At 41.6% G+C, this 20,048-nt stretch overlaps 1 protein-coding gene and 2 long non-coding RNA genes across 3 annotated transcripts; all 3 read right to left on the bottom strand.

The window, feature by feature from the left end:
* Positions 1–1,248: 1,248 nt before the first annotated feature.
* Positions 1,249–6,837, bottom strand: LOC146309811 (interferon-induced very large GTPase 1-like). The gene has a single exon (XM_084743876.1). It carries the CDS (start codon positions 6,673–6,675, stop codon positions 2,062–2,064), a length of 4,614 nt encoding a protein of 1,537 aa, XP_084600002.1. The 5' UTR covers positions 6,676–6,837; the 3' UTR covers positions 1,249–2,061.
* A 180-nt stretch (positions 6,838–7,017) lies between these two features.
* Positions 7,018–7,941, bottom strand: LOC146309810 (uncharacterized). Its single transcript, XR_014772419.1, has 3 exons — positions 7,660–7,941; positions 7,191–7,305; positions 7,018–7,043 (listed from the first exon to the last, which is right to left on the bottom strand). It is a non-coding gene; the product is annotated as an uncharacterized LOC146309810 (long non-coding RNA).
* A 6,590-nt stretch (positions 7,942–14,531) lies between these two features.
* Positions 14,532–19,919, bottom strand: LOC146309809 (uncharacterized). The gene is made up of 3 exons (XR_014772386.1): positions 19,782–19,919; positions 19,113–19,246; positions 14,532–14,951 (listed from the first exon to the last, which is right to left on the bottom strand). It is a non-coding gene; the product is annotated as an uncharacterized LOC146309809 (long non-coding RNA).
* Between the last annotated feature and the right edge of the window lie 129 nt (positions 19,920–20,048).

Below are 20,048 nucleotides of genomic sequence, written 5' to 3'. Positions count from 1 at the left end.
CTCCAATTCCATTTTATTTTTTGTTTTTGTTAACTAAGAGGGCTGGGTGTGCTTGAGGTAAACACAAGTTTGATCAAAGCAGAAATCATTTTTATCTTTATTTTATTCACAATATATTAACTGTCCAATATCAACTGTATTTGAACACTGGTGATTAGTCTTAGCAGTCAAAGAGAGGAAGGTGCCTATTACTTTATTGTGTAGATGGACAATAGCTGTCCAAAGGTCATAAAAGGTTGAATAATATTCATACAGTCAAATGTGATGTATCATCAACAGGATATGGAAAAAATGGAAAACAGCCCTTGAATATGAAATATATACACATTAAGACATAAATGCACTGTGGTCTATGGCAGGTCTTACAGGACCAGTGTGTGTTGAAGTTGCAGGTTGCAAACACTTTGTCTCCATCACCTCTTCCAAGCATGTAGGAAAACCTACTGTGGTTGCAAAACTTGTGCAAATTGCAAAAGGCCATATCTAAGGCCAGTATTTGGTTTGTTCATTCTGGTTTACTGTAGAAACAAAGTGGTGAAATATAGCTGACTCACACCCTCTGTATTTATAATCAGCTGATGTAATGAAAACACAGCGATTCTTGTTTTCAGCTGATATACACTAATGACAACATAATTATGAAAACTAAACTAAACTAAACTATTATGAAAACTGTAGAAAAATTAAAATATTTGAAAAAAAAAATATTACAGTGTAAACCTTAATTTTAACTTTAATTGTAAGGCAACAAAATAGTAACAAATCAGGTCCACAGTTAACTGTGACCAAATTTTGAGTTTTTCTAACTTTTACTTTTACTATAAATTTATCTAAGGAAGAATAGTAAATTATCTCAACTAAAGGTCAGAAGAAAGTCTGTAAAAGTTTTAGTTGGGCACAAAAGTAAAAAATCTACTGCAGTATGTTGTACACCAAATTTTAAAAAAGTGTTAATATTTCATCAACTAAAATATGCATCAAAGACTGTGTCTATGGTTCAGTGTCTTCATCTAAACTGTGATGGAGGCTCGTCTTCTTGAGTCTCCATAAACTATGGCTGCAAAAAAAAAAGTCTTCAGGGAAAAGAGAGCATTTAATAGTTGCAGCTCCAGACAGATTTTTGCCCTGTTTTGGCCAAAAATGTCTCTTTTGATGGTAAAGGTTGCAGACCCCTGCCCTAAATCATACACACTGGTCCTTAAAGGTTTAAATTCAGTTGTCATTTCAGAAACATTAAGACACCTGGTCTTTCAGTAGATATGAAGTAGTTGTTTATTATAACACATTTTATCCATTAATAACATGAAAGGCTTAAGTGAACTTTTTTTGAATTACATTTTTAACCTCTGATATCTTATCTTATCTCTGGATATCTTGATATTAAAGACAGAGCAAGATTCTAAATAAAAACAAAAACACACTCAACTGGATATAATAACTAATTAAAATTAGATACATATAAGACACATGAACACTTCAAAATACTTAAGAAACATGAAGCTTTCTTCATCAATTATCTTTGATATGTTCATTCAATTCAACTGAAAATGCAAAGACTTACACATAAAAAAACACAAACAGACAATACTTGTTTGATATAATTTTCAGAAATATGTTAACAAAGAAATATGCCACTCTTTCCTTACAATATAGAGGTTGTTAATTTCTGACTTCTCTCTCTTAAACAACAACATTGTGTTCTATTTTAACTTCTTGGAAACAATTTTCTTTTTCAGAAATCCTTACTAACTACTCACTGCCTCACTAATCTTGGTAGACGGCACACAAGTTTAAAAAGTCTTTATAGTCTTTATCTTTGTTTATTCTCCAAGTTACTGTCGTTCTTGTGTGCTCTTAAGTGTTAGAGTGACTAAAGCACTCCAATTTCTGTAAACCATTTTCATTGTTTGTAGTTTGTATTGATTCAGTGGCTGTCCATATTTATTACTCACAGACAAATTCATCTGTCTATGATAAAATCAGACAAAATAAAATGTGATTCATGAATAATCACTTGAAGAGAAGTATCATGATTTTCAGCTGGACTGTGGTTGAGTTGGTTCACTCACGGATAATTTCATCCAGACTTTTAATAGCTTCTTCTTTAGAGATTTTCTTCCATTCATCAGGAATTTTCCCATCTCCCTGAAATTTTAATTCATAGTGGTCTTCCAGTTGCTTCTCAAATCTCCCCACAAACCATGTCCAATATTTCAGTTCAGATTTATCTGGGAGAATTTCCCATCTTTCATACCTTGGGCCTGCAGTTCGGTACTGTTTAAAGGCAATGCACCTATCTGGATCTGAAGCAGGATAAAAACTGTGATTACTTGCAACATCCGTTGTGCAGAAATCAATACTCAGTTCCACTGTGTTTCTGTAGTGCATACCTTTGACTGCAGCAGATCTATGAAAAGGCACGCTGTGGTCAGTCTCGTGATCTTCCAGTGTGTTGGTGCAAACAGCTGCACAGAATGGACATGTTTCCCAGCAGCAGTTACACAGCTGATCGATGAGGATTTCATCAGGCTTCATCCTGGATTCCTTCAACTCATCCAGTGAGACGCTGCTCACTTCCTTCATGATGGATTTAAGACTTTTCTCTGTCTCTTCTTTTAGAAAGTCAAAATTGTTGATGTCACTGAAGCTTTGAGAACTAATGGTGAATTTGAGCTTATCTCCTAGCGAACTAGAAAGTTCCTTCACCCACATGTCTGTGTTTCCTTTCTGTGTTTTGACTTTCTTTGTTGCATCAAATAAAGCTTGACTCACAGACTTATTGATGTCTTCAACATTTTTCTTGAGTATATTCTGTGCTTTATCTTTGTTCTCTGTGTAGATGTATTTCTGTACTTCCTCTTTTATAAAAGTCTCTACTTGCTTCCTTGGGTGTCGGATGTAGGTGATAAAACCATTAAAGTCCTCTTCCTCTGCCAGTGACTTCAACACATGTTTCTCCAACTTCAACCTGTTTCCACTGAATGCTGGGAAACTGGATCTCATCTGATCAGACAGATCAATGGCTGTCTTGTTACAGGCAGCCTCAATAGTGGAAGTCTTCAGTTTCTCACAGATCAGTTCTCCAAGCACAACAGCAGATGAGCTTCCTTTGCAGTAGCTCCTGAAAATGTTGTGATATTGTTCTTTCTTGCTTTCTAAATGAGCATGTGCATTGTTGTTTTTTCTGAATTCCTCATGGGACTTTAAAAGCCAACTCTCTGCTCCGTCAAACACATACAGTAAGAGATCGACTGTAAACTCCTTCTTCAGAGCATATTTCCTCTGTGATTCAAATTCTGTCACTTTGTCTTTTACAGTTTTTGCCACCTCATGTAAGTAAGTTTGACTGTAGCCTCTTGTAGCAACAGGGTTACTTTTAATTGCATCAAGAGACTGTTTTTCAACATCATCAATGAGGGATCTGATCAGTAGCTGGTCTTCATACGGCAAAGATCTCTTAAAGTAATTCTTTATTTGTGCAGCTGCTTTGGTAAACATATATGAATGATTCTCCTGTTCTCCTCTGTCTCTTCTCCTCTCATTATCTTGAAACTGCTGGCCTGTGTTACATGGATCTCGTTGCTTGGTGAGAGTCACATAATGACTGTAATCACCAATCTTTGATAAGTTTTTGTAGTTTCCAGTCTTTTTAGATTCGTCAATGAGAGACCATTCAACACCAAGATCTTGAAGGATTCTGAACTGCTCTTCTTCATAGTTGATGTCCTTGATGGGTTTTGTATCTGCAGTTAGTTCTTTAACCCAGACACTCCAAACATCGTCAAACTGCTTTTTCAGTTCCTCTTCATCTTTTGCCTTGTCTTTTAACTGATGAGCGAGCTCTTTGCTCTTCTGTAGCAGTTTGTTCTCAAACTCTGTCTTCTGATCATCAAGCTTTTTACAACCATTCTTCTGCTGGATAACTTCATCCAGTTTTCTTTTAACTCTTCTCACTTGTTCATCATGAAACTCCTTGATTTTGATTTCAAATTGGCCTCTCCACTGAACCAACATGTCTTTGTCTTTGTCATCATCAAAGTAAGTTGTCATTTGTTTTTTGATCTCTTCATACGTTCTGCTCATCTCCTTGTGAAGGTAACTGAGCTCGATCTTGTCTCCATTTTCAATTCTGGTATACAGCTGGTTTTCAATGGTCAACATGCTGCTCCTCAGGGTCCCGGTCCAGTTCCCATACTGGACCTCAAGTTTTCTGTACACTGCAATTTCAAGTGTGTTTTTGAAACTGAAAACAAAGTTTTCGGTCAACAGGGCATTCCACAGGTCCTGAATTTTGCTCCCAAACTGTGAGAGAGTAATCCCAGCAGACTGTGAAGCTTTGGAGAGGATGAAGTTCTTCAGCTGTTGGACGCTCTCACTGTAACCTGGATTTGGAGGAGCCATAGGTGGACTTCCTTCCCACAGTTGGGCAAAGTATTTCACATCTTTCTGTACATCAAATGCAATGACGTCACTGAAGCACTCAGCATCACAAACCTCCTCTTTGGCAGCTAGTTTGGCCATCTGGTCCAGTTTTTCTTGCAGTCGTCTTTTTCCATCCATGTTTTTCTCTGCAGCTGCAATATCTGTAACATTCTGATGAACAAACACACAATATGGGGAAATTTTAACTTTCTTCATCCTCATGAAATCCTGAACAACAATCTGCAGAACATCTTGCATGTCTGCTGGATTCTCTCCAAATATGTTGATCAAAGTCAAGTTTCCCAGACCAACAACAAATGTTGCCAGTTCATTATCGTGGTGAAGAGTTGTGTTACTTGCCAACTCAAGAGCTCGCAGTCCTTCAGTCTCCACCACCAGAATGTAGTCAAACTTAAAGTCTTTCTTGATCTCCTCTGACACTTGGACCAGCTGCATGAAGGCACCCTTGGTGCACCTGCCAGCACTCACTGCAAACTGTAACCCAAACATGGCGTTCAGCATTGTTGATTTTCCACTGCTTTGTACGCCTAAAACTGACAAAACAAAAACTCTCTTGTCGCCCAGTTTCTTGATGACTTCATCTAAAAGACGAGAGATCCATGTTAAAGGCACATGACCTGCGTCACCATCCATCAGCTCCATTGGGTGTCCAGATATCATGAGATCTGCAGCCAGCACAGGGTATTTAGACCAGTCTGTCTGTCCCCTCATTGGTTGTTTCTTCAGAGATGCATGGGCTTCATAGATCTGTCCCATTTCTCGAAACATGTGCTCCAAGCCAAAAGTCGCTGACTGTAGTTTTCTTGATATTTGATCGAGCTCAGTTTGCTTTCTTTTTAGCTGATCAGATTTGTTGTGCTTTTTCAAAGCCAAGACTTCAGACCACTTTTCATCGTAGTGTCGGAGAATTGAAGAAAGATCGTCTGTGGAGAGGGCGTCTATTAGGATCTGAGTCCATTTCAGGGAATACTTTCTGTCTGTTGATGGCAAAGATGAGAGGCTCTCAATGAACAACTCCATCAGTTCACTACAGGAAGCAGCACATTGTTTTTCTCTTATTTGCATCAGTTTAGCTTCCTTTTCACATTTTTCCCTTTCAATGTTTCCTGTGAGATGATTCAGCTCTTTTTTTATTTTGCACCAATTGTGCCACAGTTGGTCTTGACAAGGGAGAAATCTATCTTTGATCTTTGAAACATCCATCCCCTGAAGCAAATCCACTATTTTCATTGCAGCAGATTTCCCTTCTAGACAGGCTGTTTCATGTTCATCCACTCTGATTCCAGAGACTTCAGCCATAGTTTCCAACTGGAAGGATACATGAGGTCTGGACAAAATGTTTCTAATGATTCCTCTCAGCTCCTCAGAAACATCTGACTGGCTTCTGTCTTTCAGGCCCACTTTGTATTTTCCATTTTTCATCTGAACTGCACCACAATCACTATCAGCAATGAGAATAATGAGAGGCTTTGGAGATATGAAAAGGGCTGAAATAAGTGTTGCACTTTTGTCACCTCTTTTCAGAGTTGGTACAAGAACAACATTGACTGAAGACTTTTCAGTCAGTATGTCTCGCTGTTTTTCAATCAGCAGACCGTCACCATGAAGATTACAGAAGGCAATGCAGTCATTGAAGGCATCATCAGGTTTTCCAGCAGGGCAGTACCAGGCGATCTCTGCCACTCCATCCATCAAGTGTCGAGACTTGGTGCTACCTGGACTGTTTCTGTGGAAGAAGGTGTTGTGACGGTCGTTGATCAAACTGTTCATCAGCTGAGATTTAGACAGAGATAGTGAACCCAGGCGGAAAAATGACACCATGGGTGTCTCAGCTTTGCAGATGGACACACTCTTCATGGTGACAGTGTTTTTATTATCTTTGATTTGAGTTATCTTCCATGTTTTCATTATTTGTCTGAAAGTCCACAGAGGACAGTCAATATCCATTGTGAGTGGGTCAGGAACAAGCAGAGGTAAGGCGTACTGACACTGGGATAGTTTTGTAACCATGTTCTGCTTAAAAAAGCTGTCTGAGCAGTGAAATACAGCCATCTGAACATCCATTGGATGAACATGACTCTGTTTTGATTGATCAGAGTTTACACTGGTGCTAAACAGAGCATCTAATCCACCTGTTTTGACAGTTTCACACACTTGAGCAGGCTTTGAATGGCTCACCTCAGGACTGTCTTGTCTTACAGGAATATATCTGGCTCTGTAGTCTAACATCATCAACCTCTGAAGAAAAGTATGAGCTAAATCTTTCTCATAGATGTCATGGTCCCGTTTCACAGGTGGACCTATTTTAAGAAAATATTCTGGTGTAAACTTCTGTTGACGTTTGTCTTGAAGGTGAAGTCTGTCAAAGAGTGTTTCACTATGATGTTGTCTCTTTCTGTTGATTTCTTCATAAGTCTCTACTGACCACTGCAAATAAGCAAATAAATATGCATTATATTTTTATATATATATATATATATATATATATATATATATATATATATATATATATATATATATATATATACAGTAATCCTTAAGATTCTGTAAATAAAATTAGGAGTTTCTTACCTTATCCTTGTTATCCATATCTATAGTACCTGCAGTAGAATAATGAACTTCATCATTAAAGAGACATTTTTTATCTGTTAATAATGTTCACTCCAAGCAATTTTGAATGTTATTAATTAGTTCTGTTTAGACTGTTTCATGTTATTGTATTATTAAAGAATTCATTATAATGTTACCTATCTCTTTAGCTGTAGATGGGACAGACTTACTCTGAGATTCTCTTTGTACTGTTGTGTTGTCGTCATTCTTCTCTGAGTGTTCAGCATGACCATGGTCAATTACTGGATGACACTATGGAAACAAATTGTTTCATTTAACCATGAGATTGAGGACATGAAGATCAACATCACAGAGTGACACATCAGTACAGTGTACAATAACACCAGTAATATAAATATAAAGACAAACAACATGCACAAACTCAATGCAAGTAGAATTGTTTCTTTGTAAGAGGACAGTTATCTCTTCCGCTTCAAGTGTTATCAGCTCTTTCACACACTCTTTCTTTCAGTCTAAACTAAAAATGAAAACTGCTCCTATCTTCAATTAAACGTACAATTGTGATAACTATGACAATTGTGAAAAAAAAGGGCACCAGCTGTATATGGTGGGTACCAGCATGCTCAAAGTCATGAAGCACCTTACCACATTTTGTCCACTGAAGAGCAGTCTAGAGGGCACTTTATGGGGATCAAATCCTGTATGCACAACAGATCAGTTAAACTTGTGAAAAACATTTCTGAAAGTCTCTAAGCAAAGCAAAAAGTGGCCTCACAGCATGGTTGGTTTTCAGTCGAAAATACAGTTAGCTAAATAGGTGTTGATTTGAGAAGTGTCCAACTGCCTACCTATATGGAAGAAATATGATTCTGAGGATCCTGCACCTTAAATTGGCACAAGATGAATCTCTCTTTAACACAGAGGTTCCCAAACCTTTTCAGGCTTATCCCCACTTCAGAGGCTGAAAAAAGTTAAGGCCCCCCACTCAACAATTATTATTTTCAATCATTAACAATAACTGGGGAAGCAACTAATAAAAAAAGATTCAAGCTGAATTTTAGTGAAATAATGGTTGGTATGATGGCACCACCAGCTCTGTTTGTTTATTTCCCCTACATAAACCATATTAATTCATTTAACTACTGCTTTAATGTACTTTTGACTGCTATCAAGAAATCCACCACATGGAAATGACTGCAAGCAAGCAAAACAGATGACTGGATTACAACTGTCAATTAAATTAAAGAAAAAAGTAAATGATTAATAAACAAATTATTGAAAAAAATACTTGGATGGGCTAAAAATACATTACATTCTTCAAAGAAAAATAAATCGGAGTATGTATCTCTGTATAGTAGCACTGTCAAACCACTGTCCTCTTAAATAACAATGACTGATAAAATATAAATATAATAAAATAATAATAAAATTTTCTCAAAATTCTAAATACAAAATACAAAAATAATTACAATCAGCATCTGTCCTGAGAGACGTTGTTCCTTTACATTTTGTGTTATCAACCCACTCGTTTTATCTGAAGATGCAAATAAAAGAAAGAAGTGTGACTGACCTTCTGGTCCTGAGCTGGTATCTGACAGACTCTGCACCAGATCTTTCCTTGGTATCTGGTTTAAAACTTTCTTGGTGACATTCAGAGCTTCAGGGAGTGTATAGTTTTTCACCATCAGATCCACTGTGTCCCTCCTTTCTGCCCCCTGCAGCTTGCATGCTTCGATGGGTCGAGTGTCCTGGATTTCAATACACTTAAGATACCATTTGAAGTCCTTGAATTCTTCATCTGTCAATTTCTTTAGCGTCTCAAAAAGTTGAGTTGTTGTCATTGTGGCTCCCTTGCAATATCAGGCAATAAGGTCAATCACAGGTAAGAAGGAGATGTGGCAGTCCATTGAAACAGTTAGGTAGGACATTTCACTCAGAACCCCAAAATGTCAACCTAATGATGGCAGTAGAGAAAGAGTCTGAGCCACAAGTCTAAGTTTCATCCTGAGGGACACATGGATATCTATAGGAAAATCCATCCAATAGTTAGTTTGGCCCCATGTCGTGGATCAACATGATGACTGTGAGACAGAACAACATTACCATTCCTAGAGCCACTGCCCTAACACAGCCAAAAGCATTTGTCTTTCTACTCTGGAGCTGCAACAATCCTGTTAACTCTTCAAGAACACCAAGTAATCAGCAAGTATTTCGTGGCTTCAGTCTAAAGACAGAGACCTGCAAATCAAATACAGATTTGTCTTTGCAAAACAGACAAATCAAACCCAGAAAACACAACACAAGCCTTGACTCCTGGGCTCTTACATCACTACACGCATTTTCCTAAATGCGTCTCCGGGTAAAGACAGCAAACAGCTGGTGTTCATTGATTCACTGTTGTGTGTGTAGTTTTGTACAGCCAGAGAATTAACAGTAAGTATTTAGGATGTCAGATCATTTCTGACACACTGTCTCTGCTTAGAAGAACCTCTGCTGTTGTTATCTTTGTATCACTGTGGCACGTCATTATTCTTAAAGTCCAGAAGTAATTTGCTTTTGTTCAGTCCATTGAAGATGATCACAACACGTGAATTGCTCACCTTTTCAAATCCATCACTTCTTCAAAACAGAAACCTATTAGCTTTGTAACATTCTTGTCATGGTTGTTGAGTTTTTTGGATTTGTTTTGGTGTTCTTGGTGTTTCGGTTTTCCTTGTTTCCCTTTTTCCCCCCTCCCCTTTCCTTCCAGGGCAGTGTGTGTGGCAGCGGCGGCGGTCATTGGCTGGCTCAGCATAATGAGACGCACCTGGCTCTCATCAGTGCACTTCCCCGGGTATATGAGCTTGGCCTAGTCTCCACTCCTGTGCCGGACTATTCAGTCGTTGTCGGTAATGTAGCGCAGCAAGCTTTCTAGTGGATTTTTGGTGTTTTTTCCTTCGTGACTCTAATCAACAGTGTTTTTGTGCAGCCTTCAGTTCCTTTTCCGACCGTGGGTGCAGCTCTCATGCTCCTGATCCTACGCCAGCACGGTTCCCCTCCTGCCGACCCCGCTGCGCCAGCCAGCCGACCGCGTCCAGCACCTGCCCTCGCCTTCCGTTGTTTTTTGCTTTTTTGTGAAACAATAAACTCTTTGAGAACTGCTTTATCTCGCTCTCTGCGTCTGGGGTCCTGGCCAAACTCTGAACCTAACAGAATAGTCCGGCCAAATCATGGACCCCGCGGAGACAGATAAATTACGGCAGGCGCTATCCTCTCAAGGAGCACGTGTTGGCCAGATGGGGGAAGCCATCCACGAGATCCAAGGCGTTCTCCAGACCCTGGTGACCAGCGTATCCCAGCTCGGCAGCCGCATGGATCAGGCCGTCAGTCAGATCCCCAGTTTGGCTCCTCCTGGGAATCTTCCTCCTTCCTCGGCTCCCTCCTTGGCGACTCCGGCTCCTCCACCCGTCCTCTCCCGGGAACCATACATCCCCACCCCGGTCAGGTATTCGGGAGATTTAGGGGCATGTAGTCAGTTCTTGCTTCAGTGTACTTTAGTGTTTGAACAGCAATCCCAGACTTACGCCACAGATAGATCGAAAATTGCCTTCATTATGAGTTTGTTAACAGATCGGGCTGCCTCCTGGGCTTTGGCTATCTCCACTAATTCGGCGGTAACTCAGTCTTATTCCTCTTTTGTTAATGAGATGCGCAAGGTTTTTGATCACCCGGTCCAAGGGAAAGAAGCCAGCAGCCGGCTCCTTTCCCTCCGCCAGGGTACAGCGCCAGTCTCCCAGTACGCTATCGACTTCCGCATTTTGGCAGCCGAAAGCGGCTGGGATGAGCGCGCATTGCAAAGTGTTTTTCTCTTGGGATTAGCTGATAATATTAAGGACGAATTGGCAGCACGAGACGAGACCCAGTCTCTTGACGAATTAATCTCATTAGCCATTAGACTCGATAACCGGCTACGTGAGAGATGCAGGGAGAGAATAGGGAGACAGGGCGCCCCTCCTCCTGTGGTTTCCAACTACCCTCCGGTGTCCACTCCGCAACGCGGGATTCCCCGGGACCTCACCCCCGTGCCTGCTCCCGCTCCTCGTGCGGGTTTTTCCTCCGTCCCTAACGAAGAGGAGTCCATGCAGTTGGGTCGAGCCAGACTGTCTCCCGCAGAACGGGAGCGCCGATTACTGCACCGGCTATGCATCTACTGTGGTCAGCCTGGCCACTTCCTCGCCACCTGTCCTCAACTGCCAAAAGGGGAGGCTCATCAGCCACGGAGGGGGCGCTGGTGAGCCGTACTATCTCTTCCTCCTCTCCCTCCACCCGAGTTCAACTACAAGGTATGCTCAGACTCCCACATAACACGATACCACTGCAGGCACTGGTCGATAGTGGAGCTGATGACAATTTTATTGACTCTGAACTGTGTAGTCAAGCGAACCTTCCTATTGAGCCTCTCCCTGAGCCTAGGAACGTTCTCACCCTGAGTGGACAATTACTGGCTAGTGTCACCCACCGTACTGCCCCTGTGACCCTGCTGCTCTCTGGTAATCATCAGGAAGTAATTTCGCTGTTAATCATTCCCTCTCCCACTTCACCTCTGGTTCTGGGGCTCCCCTGGTTAAAGTTGCACAACCCCCATATTGACTGGTCCGCCTCGGCCATTACCAATTGGAGTACGTTCTGTCATTCCCATTGTCTTCACTCTGCCATTCCCTCCAGTGCCTCCTCGCCACCTGTGCCTACCGAACCTATTGACTTGTCCTCCATTCCCCCCATGTACCATGATCTTCAGGAGGTTTTTAGCAAGGACAAAGCGCTTTCTCTTCCCCCACACCGTCCCTATGACTGTGCCATTGAACTGCTCCCTGGAGCCCCATTTCCATCTCAAAAACTGTACAATTTGTCCAAGCCTGAAAGAGAGTCCATGGAGCAGTACATCACAGACTCGTTAGCTGCGGGGCTAATCCGCCCTTCCTCTTCCCCAGTGGGAGCGGGTTTTTTCTTTGTTGAAAAGAAAGACAAAACCCTGCGCCCTTGTATAGACTTCAGGGGGATAAATGACATTACAGTGAAAAATAAGTACCCACTCCCTCTGATTGATTCCGCTTTTGGCCCCTTGCACCAAGCAACCATTTTCTCCAAGCTAGATCTCCGTAACGCCTACCACCTCATCAGGATTAAGGAAGGAGATGAGTGGAAAACGGCGTTCAACACCCCCCTGGGACATTTCGAGTACCTGGTTATGCCCTTTGGTCTGACCAATGCACCAGCTGTTTTCCAGGCTTTGATCAATGACGTTTTAAGGGACATGCTTAATAGGTTCGTGTTTGTTTATTTAGACGACATCTTGATTTTTTCCAGAGACCTTGATGAACATGTCCAGCATGTAAAGCTGGTTTTAAGAAGACTATTAGAGAATAGACTCTTTGTGAAAGCAGAGAAATGCGAATTCCATGTCACATCTGTCAGTTTTTTGGGGTTCGTGGTGGAAAGGGGACAGCTGAAGGCGGATCCGGCTAAAGTTCAAGCGGTGGCCGAGTGGCCTGTCCCCGCCACCAGAAAACACCTCCAGAGGTTTTTGGGGTTTGCAAATTTTTACAGGAGGTTCATTCGCAATTACAGCCAAGTAGCGGCCCCACTCACTCAATTGACCTCCTCCAAGCTCCCCTTTGTGTGGTCGCAGGCAGCCGATGCTGCCTTCGACCGATTAAAGTGCCTGTTTACCTCTGCACCTGTGCTTTCCCATCCAGATCCTGCATTACCGTTCGTGGTCGAAGTCGACGCCTCTGACTCTGGGGTAGGGGCTGTCCTCTCTCAACGCTCCCCAGTTGACCACAAAATGCACCCCTGTGCCTTCTTCTCTCGTCGGCTCACCCCAGCAGAGAAAAATTACGACGTGGGCAACAGGGAGCTCCTCGCTGTGGTCTTGGCTCTCCAGGAGTGGAGGCATTGGTTGGAAGGTTCCACGCACCCTTTTACGGTATGGACTGACCACAAGAACCTCTCCTATCTACGGTCTGCACGTCGACTAAACTCCCGGCAGGCTCGGTGGGCCCTGTTCTTGGGTCGGTTCCGGTTCTCCCTCACCTACCGCCCTGGTTCCAGGAATGTTAAGCCCGACGCCTTATCCAGACTGTTTACTCCACCGGTGGAAGACACACCTGTGGAGACCATCCTCCCTTCCTCCTGCGTGGTGGGGGCGGCCAGGTGGGAGATTGAGCAAGTCGTGCAGGAGGCTCAACAAGATCAACCCATTCCCGAGAGCTGCCCTCCCAACCGGATGTTTGTTCCACCCGCCGCCAGAACTCCTGTGCTCCAGTGGGGACATGCTTCCAAAGTCGCCTGTCATCCTGGGTTTCATCGCACCCTCTCCTTGCTCCGACGCAGTTTCTGGTGGCCCTCCATAACGTCTGACACCAAGGAGTATGTTTCCGCCTGCTCCGTCTGTGCCCGCAACAAATCCTCCCACCAGACTCCTGCTGGCCTCCTACGTCCACTACCCATCCCCCATCGCCCTTGGTCTCATGTTGCAGTGGACTTCGTCACTGGACTCCCACCGTCAGAGGGTAACACAGTAATTCTTACCATTATTGATCGTTTTTCCAAAGCTGTGCATTTTGTTCCTCTGCCCAAACTCCCCTCAGCCCTAGAGACGGCCAACCTCCTCGTCCAACAAGTGTTCAGACTTCATGGTATACCTCAGGACATAGTTTCGGACCGGGGTCCCCAGTTCTCCTCCCAGGTCTGGAGGGCCTTCTGCCACGCTCTGGGAGCTTCAGCCAGCCTCTCGTCTGGATACCACCCCCAAACCAACGGCCAGACGGAGCGGGCCAACCAGGACCTCGAGTCAGCTCTCCGGTGCGTCACCGCTAGACATCCCGCCTCCTGGTCCACCCATCTTCCCTGGGTGGAATACGCCCACAACTCTCTGGTCAGCTCAGCCACAGGTATGTCCCCCTTTATGGCCTCTGTGGGTTTCCAACCTCCCCTCTTCCCCATCCAGGAGACCGAAGTGGCAGTTCCGTCCGTTCAGGAGCACCTCCGGCGGGCACGGCGGGTCTGGCGGGAGGCAAGGGCGGCTCTCACGCGGACTGCGGCTCGCAATCAACGATTGGCGGACAGACGTCGCGCTCCTGCCCCCCACTATCAGCCGGGTCAAAAGGTGTGGCTTTCCTCACGCGACCTCCCTCTGCAGACGGAGAGCAGGAAGCTAGCCCCCAGGTACATCGGTCCTTTTGAAATTGAGAAGGTAATCAATCCCAGTGTGATGAGACTCAAATTGCCCGCAGCCCTTAATGTTCACCCGGCCTTTCACGTTTCCCTGTTGAAGCCTGTGTCCACCAGTGCTCTCCTACGCCAGCACGGTTCCCCTCCTGCCGACCCCGCTGCGCCAGCCAGCCGACCGCGTCCAGCACCTGCCCTCGCCTTCCGTTGTTTTTTGCTTTTTTGTGAAACAATAAACTCTTTGAGAACTGCTTTATCTCGCTCTCTGCGTCTGGGGTCCTGGCCAAACTCTGAACCTAACAATTCTAACTCTTGTCTTTTACAAAATTCAGTTTTGAATAGAAGTATAAAGTATAGTTTGGTTGGCTTATCCTGCTGCCAAGTCCTGAGTGAATTTTTGCACAGCAGCAGTTTTTCCAGCTCCCTTGGTCAGAATTCTCTTGGGTGAGTTTTCTTGCTTGATAAAGGTTTAAAATGTCCTCCTCCCCACTGCGTCCTTCTGTAATGTAAAGCTCTGTATAGGTCTTGTTCAAAGGAGTCGATGATCCACCTTTGTGATCGAGACTGCCACATTCACAAGAGACACTGTCCCAGAATGGAAGACCTGTAGGATGTGACAACCATGGTCAACTGTGATCAAGGGACGCCTCATGATCCATCTTCCTTTGTTCCTTGAGACAGACTCTCTGTCTCATTTTCAAGGTAAGAGTTCAGCTTGGCATCTTTTCCTAAATGATGAATAAATTCATTATTACTTGAATATAATTTATTTTCTCATATTCTTCCAAGTTAGTAAATAGTACATGTATGTGGGCTAGGCTTTCAGTCAACCTCAAACAAAAAAACCCCAAGAGACTGAACCACACTGGTTTCAGAATTAAGTACCTTGATTGTGGCTCAGGTCCAGATTTATTTTGACAGATCTTTGGTTATAATTATGGTTAAAAAAAGAGTGATTAGGTCTCATTAATACTGGACCAATAAACCAACAAGTTGCGGAGATGCTGGCTAGCAAGATTCAGGTCATCATTTATTTAGAGAGCAAATCACTACATGACTTTTTTGCCATGTGGCTGAGAAATATCAGTTTAAAGCAGTTTATTTTTATGTCTTTAAGCAGCACTATGTCTGCGGTCATGGGAGAAATTTAGTGGTTAGCATTTAGTGGTTACATTTAAAGCAAATGTATAATTATTAGTTAAACTAAGGCATTTATTTGATGCATACATTCAAGAGAAACATTTCATATATGCGTTGTTGACAATGATGGTTACATGAGTATCCCTTTTCAAACAAATACCAGTAAACAATGCCCTGATTGTCATGCTTCCTGCTTCCCTCTGACTTTCAGCTGATTGAAAATGGACAAAATAATCACAAACCAGGAGCCACAACAGTCTCCTTTTGTCAACACCTTCAGTGTACCCACTGATGACCTTGACAGTGAGCCTGATGTTTACCATCTGATAAAGTCATAAAGGGAACAATAAAGGGTCTAATACTGTCTAATAAAAACATATTATTTCTAGTTTTCTATTTTGATACAGAGTATGACTTGTTATGTCTTATTAGTATACGGTTTGATGTCTAATTAGGGTATATCTACTATCTAATAAAGATTGTGTTTGTTAAATTTTCAAACTGCACTTTCCTTCTTTCCCTGCCTCTCTCAGAGGGACAATCTTGAAGGGTCCATTTCAAACATGTCATGTAACTTTGCAGTCTGTTGATATATATGTTTGTTGGTATAAGAATGATGTCATCTAAGAAATGGAGATGGGCACTGCCTAGAAATTCTCTTATTCTGCTGGGGACCTCAAGACTCGCGGTCAGAAAAGAAAACTGGTCTGGTGGAGAGAATTGTTGGCTTTGTAACATCAATCACCTACAGCTTAACATCAGTCACAAAAAAAGAACTCGTCATGGATTTTCCATGAACAGGAAGGCACTGACACCTATCATTAGGGCTGAGTATCATATAAAAAATTATGATAAAAGTACCAATACCAGTACTCTTACAGTGAGACTGAGTACTTAATTCAATACCAAAGCAACGATTCGTCTTTATGAAGAATGTTTGCAGTGATTGGCTGCATGAAAAACCATATAAATAGTATTTTGTGTATCAAAAGGATTGAGTGCAGGTATTGTTTGACTGGAGAAGTTCAATACTACTTGGTACTGGCTTATTTCAATTGAGCCAGTTAAAGGCACTGAGTTTAGCCTTATATATCAACGTCCAATGTGAGGAGGTGGAGGTGGTGGAGTCCTTCAAGTTTTTTTGGGGTGCACCTCAACAACAAACCAGACTGGTCACACAACTGTGAAGCCCTGAGAAGAAATGGTCAGAAAAGACTGTACTTCCTGAGGATGCTCAGATCATTCGGACAGTGCAAGCAGCTGCTACCCATGGTCTATGTGGTCAGTGCACTCTTCCTAAGTGTGGTACGTTGGTGGGGCAGTTTTATGGCTTGTAATGCTAATAAATTCAATTAACTAATCAGGAAGGTGGGCTCTGTTGTAGGAAAACATATTGACAGCCTGGAGGAGGTGGCTGAGAGGAGATGATGTGTTGATGAATATCCTAAAAGTCATGTGTAGCAGCTGTCTCATCCTCCAAAGATGTTCTTTTATACTTACAACTATCCTCCTGCACAACCATACTACCACCTGCAGTAATGACTCAGTTGGTGCCTGAGGCCAACTCTGGTATGGTCACCGATCATGGAGTGCAGACTACTTTATTGCTCCACACACTGGTCGCTGTCTTGCACAGTTTGTATACATTTTGTAATTATTCATTGACTTTGTCTAGCTGCACCATTATTTATACATCTCATATGGATCCTGTTTGTACTATTTTACACAACCACAATCACAACTATTCATGTTTACTCTGCCTGTTCATATGCTCATTATATTGTTGCACATTTCACACTCTTTATTGAATTTCACTGTATTTTACACCATCTGCACTGTTCTACACTTTCTTTCTACTTCTTACACTTTATATAATTTTGTCTAAATTTCTATACTTATTGATATACCCATTCTCATGCCAATACTAGTATTGGTATTGCTATTATCTTTATTCTTTACCATACTGTGCTTTATTATTGCATTGTCTAGATTTTATCCCCTTATTTACTAGTGTTTCTTTCCTTTCCTCTCATATTTCTGCTGCTGTGTGACTGATATGTCCCCATTTGGATAAATAAGAGCTACCTTCCTATCTACCTTATAAATTTGTGCAGTCACCCATAGACAAAATATACATATTGTATTTAAATGGGGAAGTAGCAGACATATGAGTTCACCATAGCTAATGTGTCCCTAATTACCCTCTAATAAATCTAATAAGGGTCTAACAGTGGAAAATAATACACTTTAGTTTAAAGTTAAGGGCAAACTTTATTGTCACATTATACAACAATACAGAGTACAACTGTACAGTCAGAATCTGTCCCTGAGTTTAACCAATGCTAGTACTAGGAGCAGTAGGCAGCCAGTGTACAGCAGCCAGGGACCAACTCCAGTTGTAGACAGCACCTTGGATAGGGGTGATGACAGGTGAACTGACCTAGCATACATGCTTTTCATTGTTGAGGAAACCAGAGCATCCAAGGCCATGCCCGTACTGAGACTCAAATCCATGACCCTCTAGCTGTGAGGTGAAAATGCTAACCACTAGACCAGAAACACAATACAGTTCTGCTCAAATGTCTCCCAAATGGCCCTCTAATAAAGTAAGGCTTGTTATTCTTATTAGTGTAATGTAAAATAAAGTCCATATTCTTAAAGGAAAGGTGGTGGAGGGCTGTCTTTGTATTCTGCAAGAACAAACATTTTTAAATGTAGCCCTAATGAAAATGTAAAGCAAATACTCTGACTTATAACTGCTATTTTGTGACTTAGAGCCAGTTCCAAACCAAATCTGTCCCTATCATTATCATCATTATTGTTATTATTATTATTGTTGCTGTTGTTGTTGTTAAATTATGACTGTGGTTATCAAATCTGTGCTTATCGATCGTTGTCAAGTAGCCATGACAACTCTTGAATTTTTAACTTAAATTTGTGAAATAAGCAGTGGTGGAAAGAGTACTGAAAATCTGTACTCAAGTACAAGTACTACTACATTGCTAAAATATTACTGAATTACAAGTAAAAGTACTAGTGTTAGAAAAATAATTAAGTAAAAGTACAAAGTATTCATCAAAAAAACTACTCAGCGTATTAGTTACTTTTAACCGATTATGTCACCATCACCTCTCCAGACTAGGGCTCTAAATTTTGTGGTTTTTTGCCCTCATTTTGATTTTTTTTGTCTTTTTTTCTCTCATTTCAAATTTTTATTTCCTTATTCAGCAAATGTCTCCAGCAGACAAAACAAAGGTGCAATTACGGCCACGACTATTGATTAAATATCCATGAATACATTTTTAACTGGTTAAATTCTTATGAAAAATCAATTAAAGATCAGTCATTAACATACTTTTTTGTTTTGTTTTGTTTTTGTTGCTACCAAATCACTTTACTGGCTACAAAAATTAAGATTAAAGGTCTGGATATTAATTCAAATTGTACTCAGTACTCAACTATGATTTTAAAAGTAACTACGTAGATTACATGGCATAATGAATACTTAAGTACAAGTAAACGTACAGACTTGAAAATCTACTCATAAAAGTACAAGTACCCCCAAAAAACTACTTAATTACACTAATTTGAGTATTTGTAATTAATTACTTCCACCACTGGAAATAAGACACATTCAATAAAAGCTCTACATTTTTTTGAAGCAAGGCCAAACCTAAACTTGAACCTAATTTGACAAAACAAACTGCTACACGTCTTGACACAATTATAACAACGTTAAATGAACTCACCTTTGTAGCATCATAGCGCTCCCTGGTGTTTGTCCTGCGTTAAATAACCATAAGGTGTACATCCGCCTCTCACAAACCCCTCCTACCTCCTCCTCAAGAGCATGAGTGATGTGATGAGTCCAGGAGATCAGCGCCTGCAAAAAGTAAAGTGAGACAGTAAGACAGTCCTATGGCTTGACTTAAACCTGACTTAGAGTCGTAAGGCTATGGCCTACTGATATGAAAATACTGTTAGCCACCGCCAACAGGGGATACTCAGATATGTGTCGTGCAGGACGAAGGACTAGGGACGTAGCGTTTATCTAACTGCAGTGCAGATGAACTTTTAAGGTCCACACCAGAGCCGGCGAGCAATCACAACGACATGTACAAAAGTGAAACTGAAACTTTAAGCCACCCTCGTATCATTTCCGTAACAAATACTATTATTTAATATTATTATCTAAACCTAACAGACGTGCTTACTAAATAACATGGGGCATAGTAACAGTAATAACAATAACAGTACAGTACTATTGTAACAGTATTACAATACTGATACGGCTGAATTAAGCAAACACAGTAGCACAACACTCTTTCACACACACTTGCAATTTGGTAGTTTTTTGTACCAATGAAAAGCATTTGCAACTTCAGTGTTTCAGGTAACTTTGTGATTGTAAATCATACCTTCTGTCATATTTGGTGCTTTTTCCTCATTCCTTGTGTTGGTTTCCTGTTCGTCTCTGTGGGCGTTCTGGTGAAGTCTTCTCGTCCACTCGCTTCTTGTCCTCGCTGCTTAGCTCCTCCCAGCGAGGATATGAAAGATGCGAGGAAAGGAAGAAGACGAAGTTGATTTTTTTTTTTTTTTAAATATATATATATAAACTTTATTTAACAAAATCATGTACAAACAACATGGCTTACATTTTTTTAACGTTTCAAAGGAGCAGGTGC

This window comes from Lutjanus erythropterus, chromosome 19 (assembly GCF_056507025.1).
Source record: "Lutjanus erythropterus isolate fLutEry1 chromosome 19, fLutEry1.hap2, whole genome shotgun sequence".
Taxonomy (NCBI): Eukaryota; Metazoa; Chordata; class Actinopteri; order Lutjaniformes; family Lutjanidae; genus Lutjanus; species Lutjanus erythropterus.
This window is presented reverse-complemented; position numbering and strand designations above follow the sequence as displayed.